This window comes from Barbus barbus, assembly GCF_936440315.1.
Source record: "Barbus barbus genome assembly, chromosome: 7".
In the NCBI taxonomy this organism is placed as follows: domain Eukaryota; kingdom Metazoa; phylum Chordata; class Actinopteri; order Cypriniformes; family Cyprinidae; genus Barbus; species Barbus barbus.
The window spans coordinates 17605371-17624108 of record NC_136735.1 but is presented as its reverse complement, the minus strand read 5'-3'; the positions used below and the strand labels follow the sequence as shown (position 1 = coordinate 17624108).

General features: G+C 38.0%; 1 protein-coding gene across 1 annotated transcript in view; it reads left to right on the top strand.

Annotated features, from left to right (window-relative positions):
- The first annotated feature begins 679 nt into the window (after positions 1 to 679).
- LOC306873283 (polyprenol dehydrogenase) overlaps positions 680 to 18738 on the top strand; it is a 43804-nt gene continuing 25745 nt past the window's right edge. Inside the window, exons 1-3 of the mRNA XM_079422469.1 lie at positions 680 to 893; positions 2511 to 2618; positions 8542 to 8610. Of these exons, the coding sequence (XP_079278595.1) occupies positions 791 to 893; positions 2511 to 2618; positions 8542 to 8610 (280 nt within the window). The 5' untranslated portion in view covers positions 680 to 790. The remainder of the gene's footprint in view (positions 894 to 2510; positions 2619 to 8541; positions 8611 to 18738) is intronic.

Here is an 18738-nt window from a genome sequence, read left to right as displayed (position 1 = left end):
AGGGCCAAATATTTTTATTCAGCCACCTAGATAGATTAACTTACATCTGATGTAAAAAGAAAGGATGTGATGTTCAGAACACAGTAACTAACGTTACAGTAATTATTAAAGTAAGTGGGAAGTGATGCCCTCTGGGGGCATTTGGCCAGGGGTGTTTTTACATCACAGACAAGGTTTGAGAAGAAAAAAAAATCATTATGAAAATATAATTATATTTTCCTTAAAATGTTCTTCCTAACTTCAGGCCTTATTCTCATGTCATACATAACTTAACTGTGACATTCTGCAAAACAACAAGCTTTAAAACATTTTTTCTTACTGGGGAAAATTAGATGGTCAGATCTGTTTTCTCGCAGGTCCATCACAATGTAAGCTTCACAGTGAACATTACTACATCACTCTTGTCAACCTAGTCCATATCAACAACAAAATATATCTCTTGACTCCATATAGTTGTTATTTTGGGAATATCCCAGGTATTTTGAGCAACAGGATTATAAAAATATGCGCTAATAATATTTATATATATATATATTTACTTTTACTGGAGTAATATTTTATAGTACGTATCTTTTACTCAAGCACTTGATTTGTGTACTTCGTCCACCACTGCTTTTTTCCCCCTTTCTTGGTAGTGGTTACTCCCCATAAATCGGCATCCAGACTCTCTGGTGTGTCTACAGTGATTGACGTAGAAAGCGGAACTATGATACACAGCTGATACCATCCTGCTGTAACGTTACTTCAGCACGGAGCGTAAATACTGAGACACTCGCTGTCATCTTCAAGCATGTGGTGGCTTTTGCCTTGCATCCTCGGCTTCATCAGACTCTACTTAGACGGCGTCAAAGTTCTTCTATACCAACTTTTCAACAGATCCTTCACCCTGCCAGGTTAGAGTTTGTTTTTTTGTTTTTGTTTTTATGGTCACGGATTTGTAGTGATCTGACGGGCGCTTGTTTTATTGTCAAACAGTTATTCAGTAGTTAGTAGCTGTCAGGTGTAACGTTAGACTGGGAACGTTTAATCCGAACATAGAATCGCTTTGTGAGATGTGCGCTTAAAGGGACAGTTCATCCGAAAACAAAAAATCGGCATTTATTTGCTCACGTTCATGTTGTTCAGAACCAGTATGACTTTCTTTCTTTCTCCCGATAATCACAAAATTAGTTAGCCTATACGGCTGAATGACAGAGCCAGTCCCCATTCACTTCTATTGTATGGTAAAAGGTGTAATGAAAGATGGTGACTGAGATTGTTCCAATGAGTAAAAAACAAAAAAACAAAAAAAAAAGGTCAGTAAATGAGAGATTAGAGATAAATGATTGCAGTTTACAATTTCTTTTTTTTTTTTTTTTGAGTCTACTATTAGTTTAACATTTCTTTCTACTTTCTGATATTGAAACAGTTTATGAGTTTGTATATTATGGCTGCTAACTTGGTTGTGATTACACATAAACCTAAAAGAAATAGGCCTAGTTTAAACATGTTTATTATTAGTTATCTACTGCAACCTTTGACCTACTTACTCCAAAGCTGAGGTCTTTTTATGGACACATAAATACTTAATACATTTTTAATACATTTAATTAAAAATGATTACATAATATGGATTGACGTTGATGTTCACTTAAATGGTTAGAAATGTACTGTATTTATAATGTTTTTGTTTTAAATGTTTTATAAGTTCATTTGCCTCTGGTTGAAATGCTGGCTTTAAGTTATAGTCTACATACTTATGCTCATTTTTTAAGGAATATGTCATTTAATTTATAGCAGACTCTGGGTAATTTAGAGTGTTGCCAGAGATTTCTGCGTCATCACAAACTAATCACATGTTTTTACTTAAGATTGTTCCTTTGCAATTTTAGACGGCTCTTTATTTAAATTTAAATCACTGTTAAAGGGCAACCATGTCCCAGCGCAAAGCAAAAGGATTAGACTCAAATCCATCCTCACAATGGTCTTTTGTATCAGAAATATTTAAATCTTCTGAAGCCTGACAGGATTATCTGTTAAAAAAAAAAAAAAAAAAATAGAGAGAGAGATAATTAAGAAACACTGATTTTAAGACTTTGTATTATTGGACTTGAGAAAAATTGAGAAAAACTAATTTTAACTGGACATTTTAACATGGAAATGGCAACAAAAAGTAATGTTGCTTATCAGTGATGATGATTGTCATAATTTATCTGCTTAAATGCTCAAGTGCACTTGTTTTTCATTATTATTATTATTATTAATAATAATAATAATAATAAGTACCCATAAAGCAAAAGCGTGAAGGAATAGCATCATTAGTAGCATCATTATCTCAAAAGCAGGTCATGCTGTTCTTAGTGCATCAGTGTAGGATGCGGTTTCAACATTTAATGATCCCTTAGACCACAGCACATCCAAGAACACTCAAAGAGGGATATGTCCCAAACAAAGACAGTCTGTGTCAGTGTAAAACAGCTTTTTTAGATGTTTAGTTTTCTAATTTTTTCATAATTTCCTGTCTTGCCCAGATTTGCCCAAGCAGAATGGAAAGGTTGCCATAGTTACAGGGGGAACCAGAGGAATGGGATATGAGATTTCCAGAAATCTGGTCAGCCTGGACATGCATGTGGTCATTGGTATAGTATCATCTCATACCTGATTACAAATCATTGGACAAATCTTGACTCCAGCTTACAGATCAGTTCTTCTAGTTATCCAGCCTCTTATTTGGTTTTCTGCAACTTGTGATTGATTTTTTACAAATATTTTCCATACCATGTACAGTCAGTTATAAGTATGATTGGTGCTAACTGAGCACCAACCCAATGTTTCCCCCCTTTTTCTTCTACCTGTCAGTCCGCATTATCAATGAGAGCTCTCTCCTGTAGAATGGCGCCACATAAAAGGCAATAAGAAGGGCTTATACAAGAGTAACTCTCCTCACATGTTCATTCAAATGCAGGACAGGTTTATTGTATGTGTAGGAAGAGAACTTGACAGGATTATTATATGTACTATTTTTGATTTACTAAGTCTGTTGGTAAAAGTTCATGCTAAAACTGTTGTGCAATTGCTGCTTAAAACCTGAGGTAAATCTTTGCCTCTTTGTTGGTGAACTGTCAGAAAAAAACAAAATTGTAAAATTGTTTGTCACTGGGGAAGGAGCCTATCCTCAAAGGTATATTTTTGTACATCTACTCCTGAATGTTGCTCATTAATGTTATTTATATTGAGATTTAATATGCTACCTTGTAATACTGTATTAAAAAGACCTTATTTTTCTGATAATGTGCCCTGAAACATCCACATTACATATGAATTTATATATAAAGTGAGTCTTTTTCCTTGAAATAAATTTGTGAAAAATTTGATTGAAGGTGCATTCAGTAATTCTTTTGCTAGCATTAACATTACTGTGTTTTGTGTCATTTCAGTCGACATGGTTTAGCATGATTGTCTCTGAGTTTTATGTAGCTAAATTACATTCATACTTGAGTTTTCAAGAACAGTTTATAGAATAATTAATTCCCCTAGCTGTCCAACAAAAAAGAAGCAGATTTCTTAGGATTTTTTCCTTCATCATATCTTTCCAGCTTGCGTTTGCCTTGCCAATGTTGTCTTTGCTGGTAAATCCTGGTAATAAGTGTGTTCCACTGTCTAATTTTTGCTCCTCTCGTCACCAAAAAAAAAACTACACTACTACAGAGGCATCAGCCAATGAGAGTAAGGATTCTCTCCAGCCTTTAGTGAAACATTTAACGTCATTTCAACATGCCGAAATACAACTAATTAAAAAACTTCTTTCAGAAAAAAAAAACATATGGAGTACAGTCTTCATCTCATGTGAGAGTAAACCATTCAGATGATTCTTCACAAAAACACAATGTATTTCGTAAAGGGATAATTTACCTAAAAATTCAAATTCTGTCGTTAATTACTCACCCTCATGGTGTTCCAAACCCATAAGACCTTTGTTCATCTTCAGACCACAAATTAAGGTATTTTTGATGAAATCCAAGAGCTTTCTGAACCTGCAACAACTGAAACATTTTATGGTCCAGAAAAGTAGAACATTGTTAAAATAGTCCATGTGACATCAGTGGTTCAACTGCAATGTTGCGAAGCTACGAGAATACTTTCCGTGCGCAAATAAATATTTTTTTTTCTTCCATGTCAGTCTTCAATGTGCATTTACAAGAGTACCACGATGCATGAGTGTGGAGCGGCTGATGCAGAAGCCGGCTTTCTGTAGTAGAACCAGAATGCACTGTGCTTTGTTTACAAGCAGAAGACGCACGCTGTACATAAAACAGTCTTCGTAAACATGTCTGAAGATTTCAATAGACAGGATCACTTACAATTTTTTGCCCAGCCTTACTTATTTTAACCAGAATATAGAGACGATGAACTAAGAGAGATGGACGTTCTACATCAGAACGTCGGCTCCTGTGTCAGCAGCATCACATGCTTGCCTTATGGTACTCTCACGAACGCAGGTCAAAGATTGACACGGAAGAAATTTTTGAATAAAGTTGTTATTTTTGTTTTCTTTGTGCACAAAGTATTCTCGTAGCTTCATAACATTTAGGTTGAACCACTGATGTCACATGGACTATTTTAATGATATCTTGACTACCTTTCAGGCCCTTGGACTTGTCCAATCCGTTGCTGTCTATGCAGGGTCATAAAACTCTTGAATTGCATTAAAAATATCTTAATTTGTGTTTCGAAGATGAACAGAGGTCTTACAGGTTTGGAACGTCTTGAGGGTGAGTAATTAATGACAGAATTTTCATTTTTTGGGTGAACTATCCCTTTAACGTTTCAAACTTTTTAAATTAACACAGTCTACTAAATGCAAATCCTTGAGCAAATAAAGGTGAATCCACTTAGACTGCAGATTTATCTTGATATTTGTTTGTGTTTTTACTAGGGCTTGACCGATATGTGTTTTTCAGGGCCGATACCGATTATAGACCAAGTAGACCGATAACCGATATTTTTAACCTACAAGAGGTGACTATTCAATTCATCATCTAATGCACATCAGTTGGCTAACTTAAAAAGCACATTGTATATAATAAGTGTAAATAAACTGTCTCCATAGCTCCATTATAGAAGTTGCGAAGAAGACTGCAACTATTGTAATGAAACTATAATAGCCTGTTATAGGCACACTTGGTTCAATAGCCTATTGAAATGTCACAATTTCTGTCATCCTAATCTTGGCCTATGTGGCAGTATCTCAATCTTGGACTATGTGACAGTTTCTTATTCTTTGCCTATGTGACAGTATCTTAATCTTGGCCTATGTGACAGTATCTTAATCTTGGCCTATGTGACAGTAATTTCCATTAATTTAATTTAATCAAATCAGAGTTAAACTCTTTTTTTGGCAAACAAATGGGTTTACTATTAAAATTAAATCATGGAAGAAATTGCGTATTGTGTGATTCTTTTAAACACAAGTTGTAATAATTGTTGTAGTAGTATTAGTAGATAAAACGAACCTTTATTTTGAAGGATTGCCATGAGGACCTCTTAAGTTTCTGTAGCCTATGTATGATTATGACGATCGTTTTACTCAAATGAAACGGTCAAATGCTCATTAAGTAACTCTCAGAGCAGTTCTGGGGATGTTGTTCATGTATTTATGTCCTCATTTAGTGAGACGGCAAACACCGCGAGCGTCGCACACTTCTCTCTGTGTGTGTGTGGTAATCAAACCGCGCGTCTGTGCCATTCACATATACAGAGACGTGCAGAACATGCAGAATTCATATTTAAATAGTCATTTTGCAGCTTAATGTTTACAGTCCATATCGCGAGTCGATTTAAGTATACTGACCTTCTTTTAATTAATCCAAAATTTGACAAATTCCGTGACTCCGCGTTATTTAGTAAATTCCATTTATATGACTCCCCATCACGGAAACCATAAATATATAATATTGAGGTGTTTTGCAACTTCAGTGTAGTGGATTGTGATTTATTGTAACTTGAGCAAGTTCTGCTGCTGCCTTTGAGAGACAACTGAAGCAGGCAAGCAGCTCCAGTTAGCAAGCGCTTTCTGAGAGTGCCTTTAGTCTTCCACGTTGATTGGTCGGACTCGTGACTCCCAAACAAATCAGATGGGCGGTGGGCGGAGACTGCTCTAGGTCACAAGAGTGGTGAGTTCGACCGGGTGTGTCTCACTAGTCTTTAAAAGTGAAGCTGCGGGCTCTTTGATCGCCCCCTGGTGGCTGGCTGCAGTACAGGTCATAAACCCCGCCCTCTCCATGTAAACGAATGTGACTTCAATCAAAATAAAAAAATAAATTACACTTCCAATACAATTTTCCAAAATATGGATTTGGTCATTTAAGGTAGTTGTTATCACACTGATATATGTTCAGTTTTTGTGATGAGTTTGATTTTAGCCAGAAATTTGATGCTATAAAAACGGGGCGTGTCATTATGGTTGATTGGGTCTGCGAGAGTTTGATTCCGTGGTTTCACCTCACGACTCTACTGCGCAGACTCGGGCTCCAAATGATGTCATTTTCTCAAGATGGCAACAGCCATACTGAGATGTATTCGCTTCACTTTTCTATAGTGGAAGGAAGCGGAGATGCGTCGTCCATCTTTTTTACAGTCTATGGTTCCGACAGGCTGCATCAGAGAGAAATAGCGCGCTTCAAAATTAAACAATTTTATCAGCACATTGGTTTTGAAAATGACCGATTCCGATAATCATAAAAATGCTTAATATCGGTGCAGATAATCAGCCAGGCCGATAATCGGTCGAACCCTAGTTTTACTGATTTGCTTATATACATTTTACATAGCCATTTATTTATTTTTTTTGCAAACAGATATACTATTTACAGGTGACAAATCAAATACAAAATAACCAAGGTCAATAAAACATACATAACAGCCAACATGTGTGTGTGTTTGTGCGCGCAAGTGTAACAGGGTGTGGGAGGTGGAAGTATATAAACAAAGGAACATGTAGAAAAGTACCACAGACGTAACAATAGAAAACAATAACAGTAATAATAATGATGACAATAATAATAATAATAATGATGATGATGATAATAGTATTAATAATAACACAAATTGAAGGATGGAGGATAAGGAAGGTGATAAGTAATTATAGTAATAGTAGTAATAATAATATATAATAATAATAATAATAAAAATGAACTTAATTCAACAGAAATGAGGGGAAAGTTGTAAGATGAGGAAGATGACAAATAGCAATAATAATAGTATTAATTATTATTATTATTAATAATAATAAAGATATAAATGGTTAGGTATTGTAAGGCTGTCTCTGGGCCCTCCGTGAGCACGGCATAAGTCAGACCCCCGCCCATGTCACACTACGACGGGCCATCAAGAAGAGGTGCTCTGGGGCACAGGATCCAAAGTCCCACCCCCGGCCGCCACACACATGCCATGCTTACCCTATTTGGTTTTTTTTTTGTTTTTTTTCTCCTTTTCCTTTCCCTTTTCCTGTATTTATTGTTAAATTCGTGATAGACGTATATGTATATCAACTAGTGTGTGATGCATTAAAAAAGTGTGACGTGCAGCGTGGAACCAGCCCAGTGCAAAGCCCAGGCCCCCATGCCCACGTCACACTTACCCTGTGTGTGTGTGATATATGTATGTATGTATAATTCCTTTCTTTTTTTCCCCTTTCCCTCTTTTCTTTCCCTTGTTTATGTTCAAGTAAATTTATGCATATATCTAATACGTAAATTTACCCCTTTCCCACTTTTCTTTCCCTTGTTTATGTTCAAGTAAATTTATGCATATATCTAATAATAATATTTTAATGTTGATATATATATATATATATATATATATATATATATATATATATATATATATATATATATATATATAAAATATGATGAGGGCATGATATTAATTAGTATGCTTAAATGAATAGTTCACCCAAAAATTTAAATTCTGTCATTAATTACTCACCCTCATGTCGTTCCAAACTCATTAGACCTTTGTTCGTCTTCGAAACACAATTTAAGATATTTTTGATTAAATCGGAGAGCTCTCGGACCCTTCATAGACAGCAATGCAACTGAAATGTTCCCAGACCCAGAAACGTAGTAAGGACATCAGTAAAACCGTTAATGTGACATCAATGGCTCAACTTCAATTTTGCAAAGCTACGAGAATACTTTTTGTGTGCAAAGAAAATAAAAATAACGACTTTATTCAACAATTCTTCTCCCCTGAGTTACTGTCTTCCACCATTTTGGAGAGTATCACGATGCATGTGCGTGCTTTCCACTGAACATAAACAACACTGGTTACGTTGATTACTACGTTTCTGGTCCTTGGAACATTTCAGTTACATTGCTGTCTATGCAGGGTCAGAGAGCTCTACGTTTTCATCAAAAATATCTTAATTTGTGTTCCGAAGATGAACGGGTTTTACGGGTTTGGAACGACATGAGGGTGAGTAATTAATGACACAATTTTAATTTTGGGGTGAACTAACCCTTTAATATGGTCCTTTTCTATCTGTTTATTTGTTTTCTTCAGCTGGGAATGAGGAACAGGAGGGTCTGGAAGCAGTGAAGAAGATTCGAGAAGAGTTAAATCATGGAAAAGGTCAATTAATTCAAATCAAACTAGTGAAAGTGACATGAAATGTGGCCAGGTATGGTAACCCATACTCGGAATTTGTGCTCTGCATTTATCCCATCCAGAGTGCACACACACACCATGAACACACCTGGAGCAGTGGGCAGCCATTTATGCTGCGGAGCCCGTGGAGCAGTTGGGGGTTCGGTGCCTTGCTCAAGGGCACCTCAGTCGTGGTATTGAAGGTGGAGAGAATTTAGCGATTTATATTTTTATTAGCAACTGAAAAAAGCACAAATGTCAGGGCATGTCGAAAGTTCTCCAGGCCCCCCAAACACCCTCAGACCCCAGGGGGTTAAAAGTGAACTAAGCAATTATATGGAATAGCTAAACATTTAAGTAAACATTTTCAAGTGTGACCTCTTTGACCCCACCAATTGGTTTTAAACCAGCATTCTTTTTCTAATAACCAGCCATGGCAACATTTAGACTGTCCAGTTAAACAGCAGTAAACATCTTGAATAAGACGGCTGCTTGACTTTAAAGTTCCTTTACAGCAGTCTGAGCCCATTATAATTACATGTCTTATCTTTGTCAGCTTAGTCTATCTTGTTTTCCTAAAACACCTCCTCCGTTTAACTGGATGTGACGTCTAGCCCTCATTAGGTGACCTCATTAGGTGATTGTAGCCTAGGGCCTGGGGGTTTTAAATGGTCAGTTGTGTAAGACATTCACTCCTCACAGCACAAGTTGTGCTGCACATTCACTCCCCCCACCTACAATCCCTGCCGGACCTGAGACTAGAACTTTGGGTTACGAGTCCGACTCTCTAACCATTATGCCACAACTGCCCTGTTAAATGTCAATTATAATCAATCAAATGCTGTTCCCAAGTTCCCAAGCATCATGTACCCTCCTCCATCGGTGATCCTGACCTTTACGGTCTCCTTGAGGTGATGATTTACTCCGCAATGACCTGATGCTACTTAATTTGTAGCTAAACTGGATCATTTTTCTTGCCATGTTTGGATTGGTGTGTTTACTGGAAGAATGTGTGAGAGCAAGCAGAAGAATACCAAGAGAGAGATGTTTGATGATTGTGTTCGCTGAAGAACCATAACCTCATTGTAATGCAGATGGGCTATTGAGAGCCGCAGTTCGGATGAAGGCACGCTCACTTCCCTGCGGCATCCACCCCTCCCCCATGTGGATTTTCAACTGCTAGGCGAGAACAGGCCCGTCAGTTTTCACTTCTTTCATCATAGGGCTATTGAAGTTGAGAAATAATGCACTGGAGGGAAGCTGTCCTTCTGCCCTCATCTAGGGTCAGTTTGTCTAAAACCATCACCTTTAATACCAGTTTTGAAATTGGTCTTGGTTCGGCGGGGGGGAACAATGCTGCGAAGATGACAGATGTGCTAACAAGAAATGAGTCTTTCAAAACAAGCAAAGGCCTGGCTGGAGGTCTGTTTGTGCGCGTGTATGTGTGTGAGGCTTTTTGCTCAGTATGATCTGTCACTGTACTTCTCTAAGCTGGTCTAATAATGACACATGATCGCTCTTTATACGGCTACAATCACCTAATGAGGGCTAGACATCACATCCAGTTAAACGGAGGAGGTGTTTTAGGAAAACAAGATAGACTGAGCTGACAAAGATAAGACATGTAATTATAATGGGCTCAGACTGCTGTAAAGGAACTTTAAAGTCAAGCAGCCGTCTTATTCAAGATGTTTACTGCTGTTTAACTGGACAATCTAAATGTTGCCATGGCTGGTTATTAGAAAAAGAATGCTTGTTTAAAACCAATTGGTGGGGTCAAAGAGGTCACACTTGAAAATGTTCACTTAAATGTTTAGCTATTCCATATAATCGCTTAGTTCACTTTTAAACAACAGTAAATTACACTAAGTTTGCCAGAGGTGTGCTTCTTCAACACGCGTGTCTTAGACACATGCTGACGTACATTATTAGAAAGTGAGCTAGATTAAACTTAATTGAACTCAAATGAAGTGAATTTACTTAGAGATTCACAATTAATTGAAAAGTAATCATGATTGCGGTTATTGTTACAGCAGTTTAAATTTGTCACTGTTAACAACATATCCTGTGTGATTCACTAACTTGCAGCATTGGTTTCAATTATTATTGTATTGCTCGCTACACATGCATAATTTATTACAAATCTGAGTAATAGTTTTATTTATCATGCTGCTGTGAGTGTGAAGTTATAGGCACTGTTACAGTTATAAAATTGATTCAGGAGCACAGTTCTTGCATAACATCCTGCCTTTTATGATTTTCTCATCATGGTACAGTTTTCTAGATGGCTGATGTAGGTTTTGTCAAAATTGTTACTCATGCTCCACCTACATTTCTGCAAAACAAGCCTGTACAAATTGCTGCAGTTTCCAGTTGAAATGAACACTAGAAGGAGTCAAATAACTTTTATTCCTTTCCACACAAAGTATGATTTACAGAGCCAGAGTTTTGATTAAGAAACCTTAATGTTCGCTCAAAATCTCAGAATATTATGCTATGGGCTAGGTTCCCTAAGCAGAGCAAATTAGTGTTAGAACGCAATTCCATAAAAGCTCCGATAGGAGGGGAAAATTCTGCAGGTGATTTACTGACAGGGTGTACATTAAAGAACACAGACGCAATATTTCATTTCCATAATGACCAGCACAATCTACCAAGAGCAGTGCAAATTACCGCCTGCTTTAAGGCATGCTTTTTTAGGGCATTAAATAATGCCACAAATACCAATGAATTGACGAGTGTAAATCTTAGTAAATTGCATTGTGTGGGACATTTCAATATTCTCCTCCCATAAATTTACCGATCAAAAGGAACCTCCTACAAATGCATATTCAATAAGGTGAGTTGCAAAAGCGCTAATTTCCCACTGCGTGTCTTACTTTTTTAATGCCAAATGAAGGTTTGCGCTGGTGCAAGCTGATAGTAAATCTGGCCCTATAATAACATGCTGCCAGATTTCAAAATTGATACTTTTGGATGTTAGCATCACATATGTATCGGTTTTCTAACACAGTAGATTTTCCCGGTAGCTCACGCTATACACTTGGTGAAGAGCTCTGGTACGAATCCCATGATACTACAGTTTGACAAAACAGTTAAAACTTGCATATAAAAAAAGTCAAAGTAGCACGGTTGCATCAGTGAATGGGTTTTTATATCACGTTTGCCTTTGTTAACACTATCAGGTAGGTTTAGTTTGGTTTAGGGGTATTTCTGACACGATTAGTGACACTCTCCGGACATTTCAACCAACATACCAACATAATAAAAATGTGGCCACGGTCATGTATTGAACTTGCATTTCACTTTGAAACGGCTGTGAAATGCAGTAGTCCTTCACTGCAGAACAAAGATCCAGGGGCCGGGGTTGGATCCACATCTAGGGGTTGGAGATGGTAGGTTCAGGGGTGGGGATGGGTGGGTTTAGGGATCAGGGGGTGGAGACGGGTAGGTTTAGGTATATGTAAGGTGGGAGGAGTTGGATCTAGATCCAACCACGCCCCATGGATCTTGTGTTCTGCAGTGAGGACCATCTCGTGAAACGTGCAGTTAGGTACGTAATATCAATGTTGCAGAAACGTCGACACAAAAAAATGAAGCAGCACAACTGTTTTCAACCGTTTCTGGTCAACTGTTTTCTTTCTGACACCAAACTTTTGAACGGTAGTATACCAATCTCAATTCAGGCACCAGGGACAAAAAAAAGTTTGAATTTCAATAACTTTACTGCTAATGTCCCCAAGCTCAATTGAACTGAACCACCCAAAATGGCACTGGCGAAGCTCATCACGGGGTCACGCTGACCCTTTACTCTGCAGCTCCAGAGATAGTGTCCGTCTTAGACAGATAGTGCTGAGTGACTGATTCAGGGCAGAGCGCTGCTGGCAGACACACTCGTCCCACGCTGATCCGCTCTCCTCTCTCTTGCCCTGACAACACAAGGCAGACATACAGAGCTGAGCCATGGCAGGCGGCAATATACCCTGTCAACACGTTATGGATTCAGTCACTCTGGATGGGCGGACAGTTATGTTCCCAAGGCTGTTTTCCACCCATCCTCTGCTTGTCTCATTTCTCCGCACAGCTGCCGCAGCTCCGGATCTGTGGTGTGATTTGTGAGTGACGAGGCCTTTGTAGCGGTTTTCAGAAAGTGTCAGATGTTAGATTTGGTCATGGAGTCTGCCATTATGACACACACTTTCAGGGTTTAATGTATCAGTTCGACCAAGATCTGCTGAAATGTGACATACATGTTGTATGGCCATCAAATATCTGTTTAAATATCGGTTCCTCTGCTTTGCATAGGCTGCGTCTCAATTCACATACAGTCTGTTTTAAATAGTATGTAAGATTATAATTAGTGCTGCCTTAATCCTAGTACTTTAAAAAGTATTCCCAAGGTGCTTGGATAGTATACATTACCCAGTGGATTGTGTTCACTTTTTGGGCTAATATTGTCCATAAACTTTGTATTTGTGCTCTATGCAATTTGATTTTTCCAGGTATTGAATTATATCAAGGAATGTGGTTCTTCGTATGAAATGCAAGTTTTTGCCAGACATAACAGGGCCCAAAGTTCCACTTTTGGTACATTTCTCTGTAACAACCTATTTCAGAGTTCTTGAGGATCTTCCAAGTGCTTCTTAGCAAACATGAGGTGGGCTTTCATGTACTTCTTGGTGAGGAAATGTTTCTGATTTGCTGTTCTGCCATGGATCTATTTTTGACCAGTGTCTTCTGATGTTAGTCATGCTGAGCAATCATTGGAAGTTGTTCTGGGGTTCTTTGTGACTTCTTGTATTGGCAACTATTTCAAAATGTTCTCCATTTGGATGGCATTGCTCTCATTGTGTTTGTTGATCTGACCACTTGTGGTGGGAATTTTGATTCCATCCAGTGATCTTTTGAATATTTCTTTCAGACTCGTTCACTAGTTTGATTATTGTCGCCTGATTCTACTCTGTCCTTGTCAGTGACTTGCATGCTAAATTAAGCAATCAATATATGGCCCTTCGTGCATTTGTCCAGCAGATTCTTCTTCACGAATGAGATGCCTGATTCATCTGTCTTTGTTCATGAAAAAGTAGCAACTACTTCAGTGAAAGTGCACACTCGTTCATCGGATCAATTCTATACTTTTCACTAGAAATATAGTACTAGTTGTGTTCTTTGATTAATAGAAAGTTCAAAAGAATAGCATTTATTAGATTTTTTTTGTAACATTAGAAATATCTTTACTGTCACTTAATGTGACCTTACTTATTCATTTCTTTAAAAAAACTGTATTTTATAAAAATTTTGAACAATATTGAATGTAAACATATATGAAAATAACTGTTATAACCAAAAAGTTATAATTTAGTACATTAAACAAAACTGTGGTATCAAGATTTTGTGACTATATTGGTTTATGACCGGTGCTAGTTAACCAAAACTAAAACATAAAGTTAGTGGAAATAAAAGATATTTACAGTGGTGGCCAAAATTATTGGAACACTAGTATTATCACAATTAATGGCAAAATTAATGTTTGGAAATGTAAACTGATATTTCCTGCTGACACACTACAGCAAAAGATAAAAATAACTGACTTAAAACCATTTTTAGCTGTTGAAAATACAAGTGTCCTAATAATTTTGGCCACCACTGTATAGAAATAACATTTTAAAAAACATAATCTCATTTTTATTTCAGCTAGTTGCCAAGAAAACATTTCTCATTTTCTTAACTTGATGTGCTAAAATAACTAAAACTAAAATAAAATTAGTAAAAACTATAGACATTAAAAAAATAAAAATAAAAAATTGGAACAGATACAAAATTAAAATCGAAAATTCAAACTATATCAGTATCTCTGTGATACTAAAATAACTGTTTTTGACTCTCGGTGCTGGTCTTATGTACTCAAACTGAATTGTTCATCGTAAACTTCCTATTAACCTATATGTAATTCTCAGTAGGTCATGTTGAGAGTTTATTGTGGTACCTGTTGACAGCCAGCTGGTAGCTGATGTGAAAAGACGTTTGCACAGTCAGAACCTGCACGGAACCTTCTGGATCCTCACCAGTGGAGTCAGTGTTTGGTAAAATGTCTGCTCGTTGAGGGCTGATTGCAGGGGTGACGGCACCCTACTGCCTGATGTAATTAGACAGACGCCCCAACATATGCCCAAAACACACACTGTGTGTCAAAGGTTCACAACAGTTGTTTACAACATGTAAAATAAAAGGTTATTAATATAAAGACTTATTAATATAAAGACATGGGTGCGTATGCACCAAACAGGAGGCTCATAAATCTGTGAGGTGTCAAAGACAGAGCACTTGATAGTGTCTGTGCATGTCACTGTGTGTTATCATCTGTTTTGCATTTTTATAATATACCACTCATACATTTTTATCTTCTGCGGCATCATTATAATCGTGACACTGCAATTATGACATCAGTGGAAAAAACAGCCCGTTCCTTTCTTTATCTCTGTCCTTTATTGATCTACTCCGTCTCTTCCTGACTTGATACGGAGAGATAAATCTTATCATCCTTTCTAAGATTTACTGTCCAATCTCTATCTTCCATCTACATTTCGTAGACCTGTTGGAGACCGACCCGACTGACAAAACCTTGCGTCTCAGCCAGAGCTGTCACTAACCCAGGAGTTACTCTCTATCAGTCTTCCTCTCTCAGGAGTGTGTGTCTGATTTACTGGCAGCCTTTGAAGATGGAGAAGGGGAGAAATGTCTTTGTTGGTTCTTGAAAATGGCGGTATGCCAGTCACTGTGTCCTCCAGCTGGCACTGTACCTCTGGTGCCAAGCTTACCTCATTACCACACTCTTTGGCACATCCGAACTGAAAATTATAAGAGAAAGCGCAAATAAGGATGAGATGGGTATATTCTGTGGCGGGCCGTATCCCCAGATTAACTCACCTCTTATAAGGCAGACCTGTTGGTCTGGTGCCATCAGGAAACAGCACTCATGAGTTGTGCATGGGCTCTTGTGCTCATTACCGCAGCTCGGATTCTTAATCAGAACAGAACATCTGCAGGCGTCCCTGTCCAGCAGCGCTATGAGAGACACGCCAGCGATCAATCATGCCAGAATAGCCACCAACTGAAGGGCTTTGAGGAAGTCTGGAATTAAAAACACAGAGCGGAAATATGTGGACAGATCTTGTAGGTTGTGGTTTTGGGAGAACAACATGATTGTTGGCTGTGGTTTCTCGTCAAGCACAATCGAAAATAGGGTGTATTTATATGTAGTATCTCTACAAGAACCAAACAAAAAGACATTTGAATGGTAGTTTATGTAATTTTTAAATTTCAACATTTCTGTCATGACAACTCTGGGAGGGATTGGCATGGTAACGTACATGACAATGTTAATGTGTTTGGTATTGGTGGAATAGATCTGGCACGCTGCTGCATCGAGACTTGCTACTACCAATACATCCACAACGTGCTGCTGTGAGCATGTAAGAAATACTGCTGCTGCACATAATATATATGAAATAACCCCCATATAGCATACATGAATCATCCTGTAGCAGATCTGGGGAAGGTGGAGGGTTTCTTAAGTGCGCTGCAACTGCTGCAGCAAACACTAGGGCTCCAGATATTTGAATGTTTGAAATGGTAGGAGGTATGAAAAAAATGTACACGTGCTCCATATATAAATGGGGCGTAAAACATTCTGCCGTCTTTTTGTCAAACTGATAACACCTTTGGCTACCATAATATTTCACAAGTTTGTTTGCCCCTTTTTTGTAGTTGAAACCATTCAGCTTTGGGTAAAATGCAATGGTCGTCACTGTGCGTGTTTACCCAGCTGTCCAATCAATGGAAGAGGGACGGGATAAATACTACACCGACCACCCATCCTAATTGTAAAATGACTAAACAGCATCAGATAAGTTAATATTGCTGGTTACTGCATTTTTATATTCAGTAATATTCTTCAAAATAAATAACATACTAGCAATACAGTACTGCTCTGGATTTTCCAATTCATAGCAACCAAAGTGTTGCATGTAGCTGGAAAAAAGCTGTGCCACCAAAGCGTTCTCAAGCGCCACCTGCTGGTCATTTTCATAAAAGTGTCTGGCATTTTTTCAGCAGTTAAACTGGAGCCAAACCTAAGAAGCGAGTCCAGAAGGTTCCACTGCGTTCCCGGACACATAACTTAGTTGTAATTCATAGGTGGGGATTATGCTAATTGTGAATGAGTGTGCACATGCCCTGTTTTTTGAATGATTGGAAATCATTAACATACACGTTTTTAACAATCAAATCTGATGTTTATGATGCATTTGTGAATCCCAAGCAGAGTTTTCGGGAATTTCTGTTTAACAGGCAAATTACACAAATTAAATGTTCTCATGTATTTACGCACGTTTCATGAATGAGGCCCAATGGGCGCTTTGTGTTGGGAATGCACATATCAATTTAGACCAACCGTTCTTAGACCTCTGAAACTAACCAAATGTAAAAACACCCTAGGAAGTGCATGTTTAATAGATCCTTGTTGACAATTTTGTAGTGGAAATGGCCTGAAGCCTGAAAAACAGTAGCTTTTCCAAGACAATATAAAACTCTCACAGACTGGACTGCTACACAAGCGTTAGTCATCTCTTTTGCCTCGTACGATAAACTGCGTCTTATATGTGCACAACACGGAGAGAGAAACCTAAGGGAGGGCTCAATACATCATTAGGGTTCTGCCCCATGAGCATGTCCTGGTATATCACACACACAGACTCATACACACTCAGCTGTATCTCACCCCCTGCCCTTTCATTTCTATGAGTCATGATACACAATGTCACCACAGAGAGACATCACTCTTCCTGTTTATATCCCCTCTGTGTTATACTCTCTTCATAAATTCAAATCATTTAATGTGTGTGAAGGGTGAAACAAGGATGACTTTTATAGCGTTCTCATGAAACTAGACTAAGTGGTACATTTTATGACTTGGTAAGGCTATAATTACTATGCGTTTCATTAAAGTTTAATATTTAAAGTAATATTTTGACATAATTCTGAGTGAAAAACATCAAAAAATGTTGGAGCGGCTGTCGATTCAGTTTGCCTTTGTTGATTGGATGGAGGCAGATCAGTTGGAAAAAGGGGGGGGGGGGGGGGGTTGGTTTAAGCACATAAAATGATTGGAGAATTCTGTCATTTCACAATATTGCTATGTTCTACTGATTAAATTAGGGAAAAACATAGTACAAAAGAAATGTATGCATGAATGAGTCAAGTCCTTTAAAATCAATCATTTAGAAGAGATCAATATTTAGAAAATAGAAAATGGAGAACTTTAAACTAGTCACGAGTGAAACTGGTCTATCATAGGTTGTCACTTTTGAGCTTGATAAGCTGTCTAAGAACATTCTGTTATTTGGGGATGAATGAGTGGTTTTTGTAATGAAGGGTTGCCGGTCAGAATGGCATTTCACACTCTAAACTGGGGTAGCGTCGGACGATTAATGTAATGTAGTTGGTAATTGCTGTAATTGTGTAACTATAATTAGTTTAATTATGCGGTTGAGAACTCAGCACTGGAAAGGTGCACGCTGTGCCAAAGAGCTGAAAGGAACAGACACTCACATTTTATCACTGGTATGAGAGCGTTGCTTCTAAGTCGCCATTGAAATAGTATGTAATTGTAAGTCTTAATGGGAGGGCCAGACAGACAATATTTTTCTGTTTGTATGATAAATAGATCTGATGCAGCAAGGGCCTATTATCAGCCGTTTCCATACGCCTCTGCTGCTATCCTAATTTCTGTTCGTTGCACCTGGTTTTCTCATCCGTCCTGCCATCCCGTTCTCCCCCTTCCCTTCATTATTTTATTCTGGGCTGATCATGGCCAGCATTCGGGTCAAGAGCACTGTAAGGGGCCCAAAGGTCTTTCCATCCATTCAACCAATTTCAATCAGCCAGAGATGGGCTATAAACCTTAAGGAAGTGGTGATGTTTATCACAGTAAATCTCAGAAATGAGGACGCCTTGAGGGTCAGCGAAGTATTCATAAAGCAACTAACTGTATTACTTTCTGTTAAATTGAATAATACCATGTAGCTAAGTTCTGGGTTCTATTAACTAACTTGG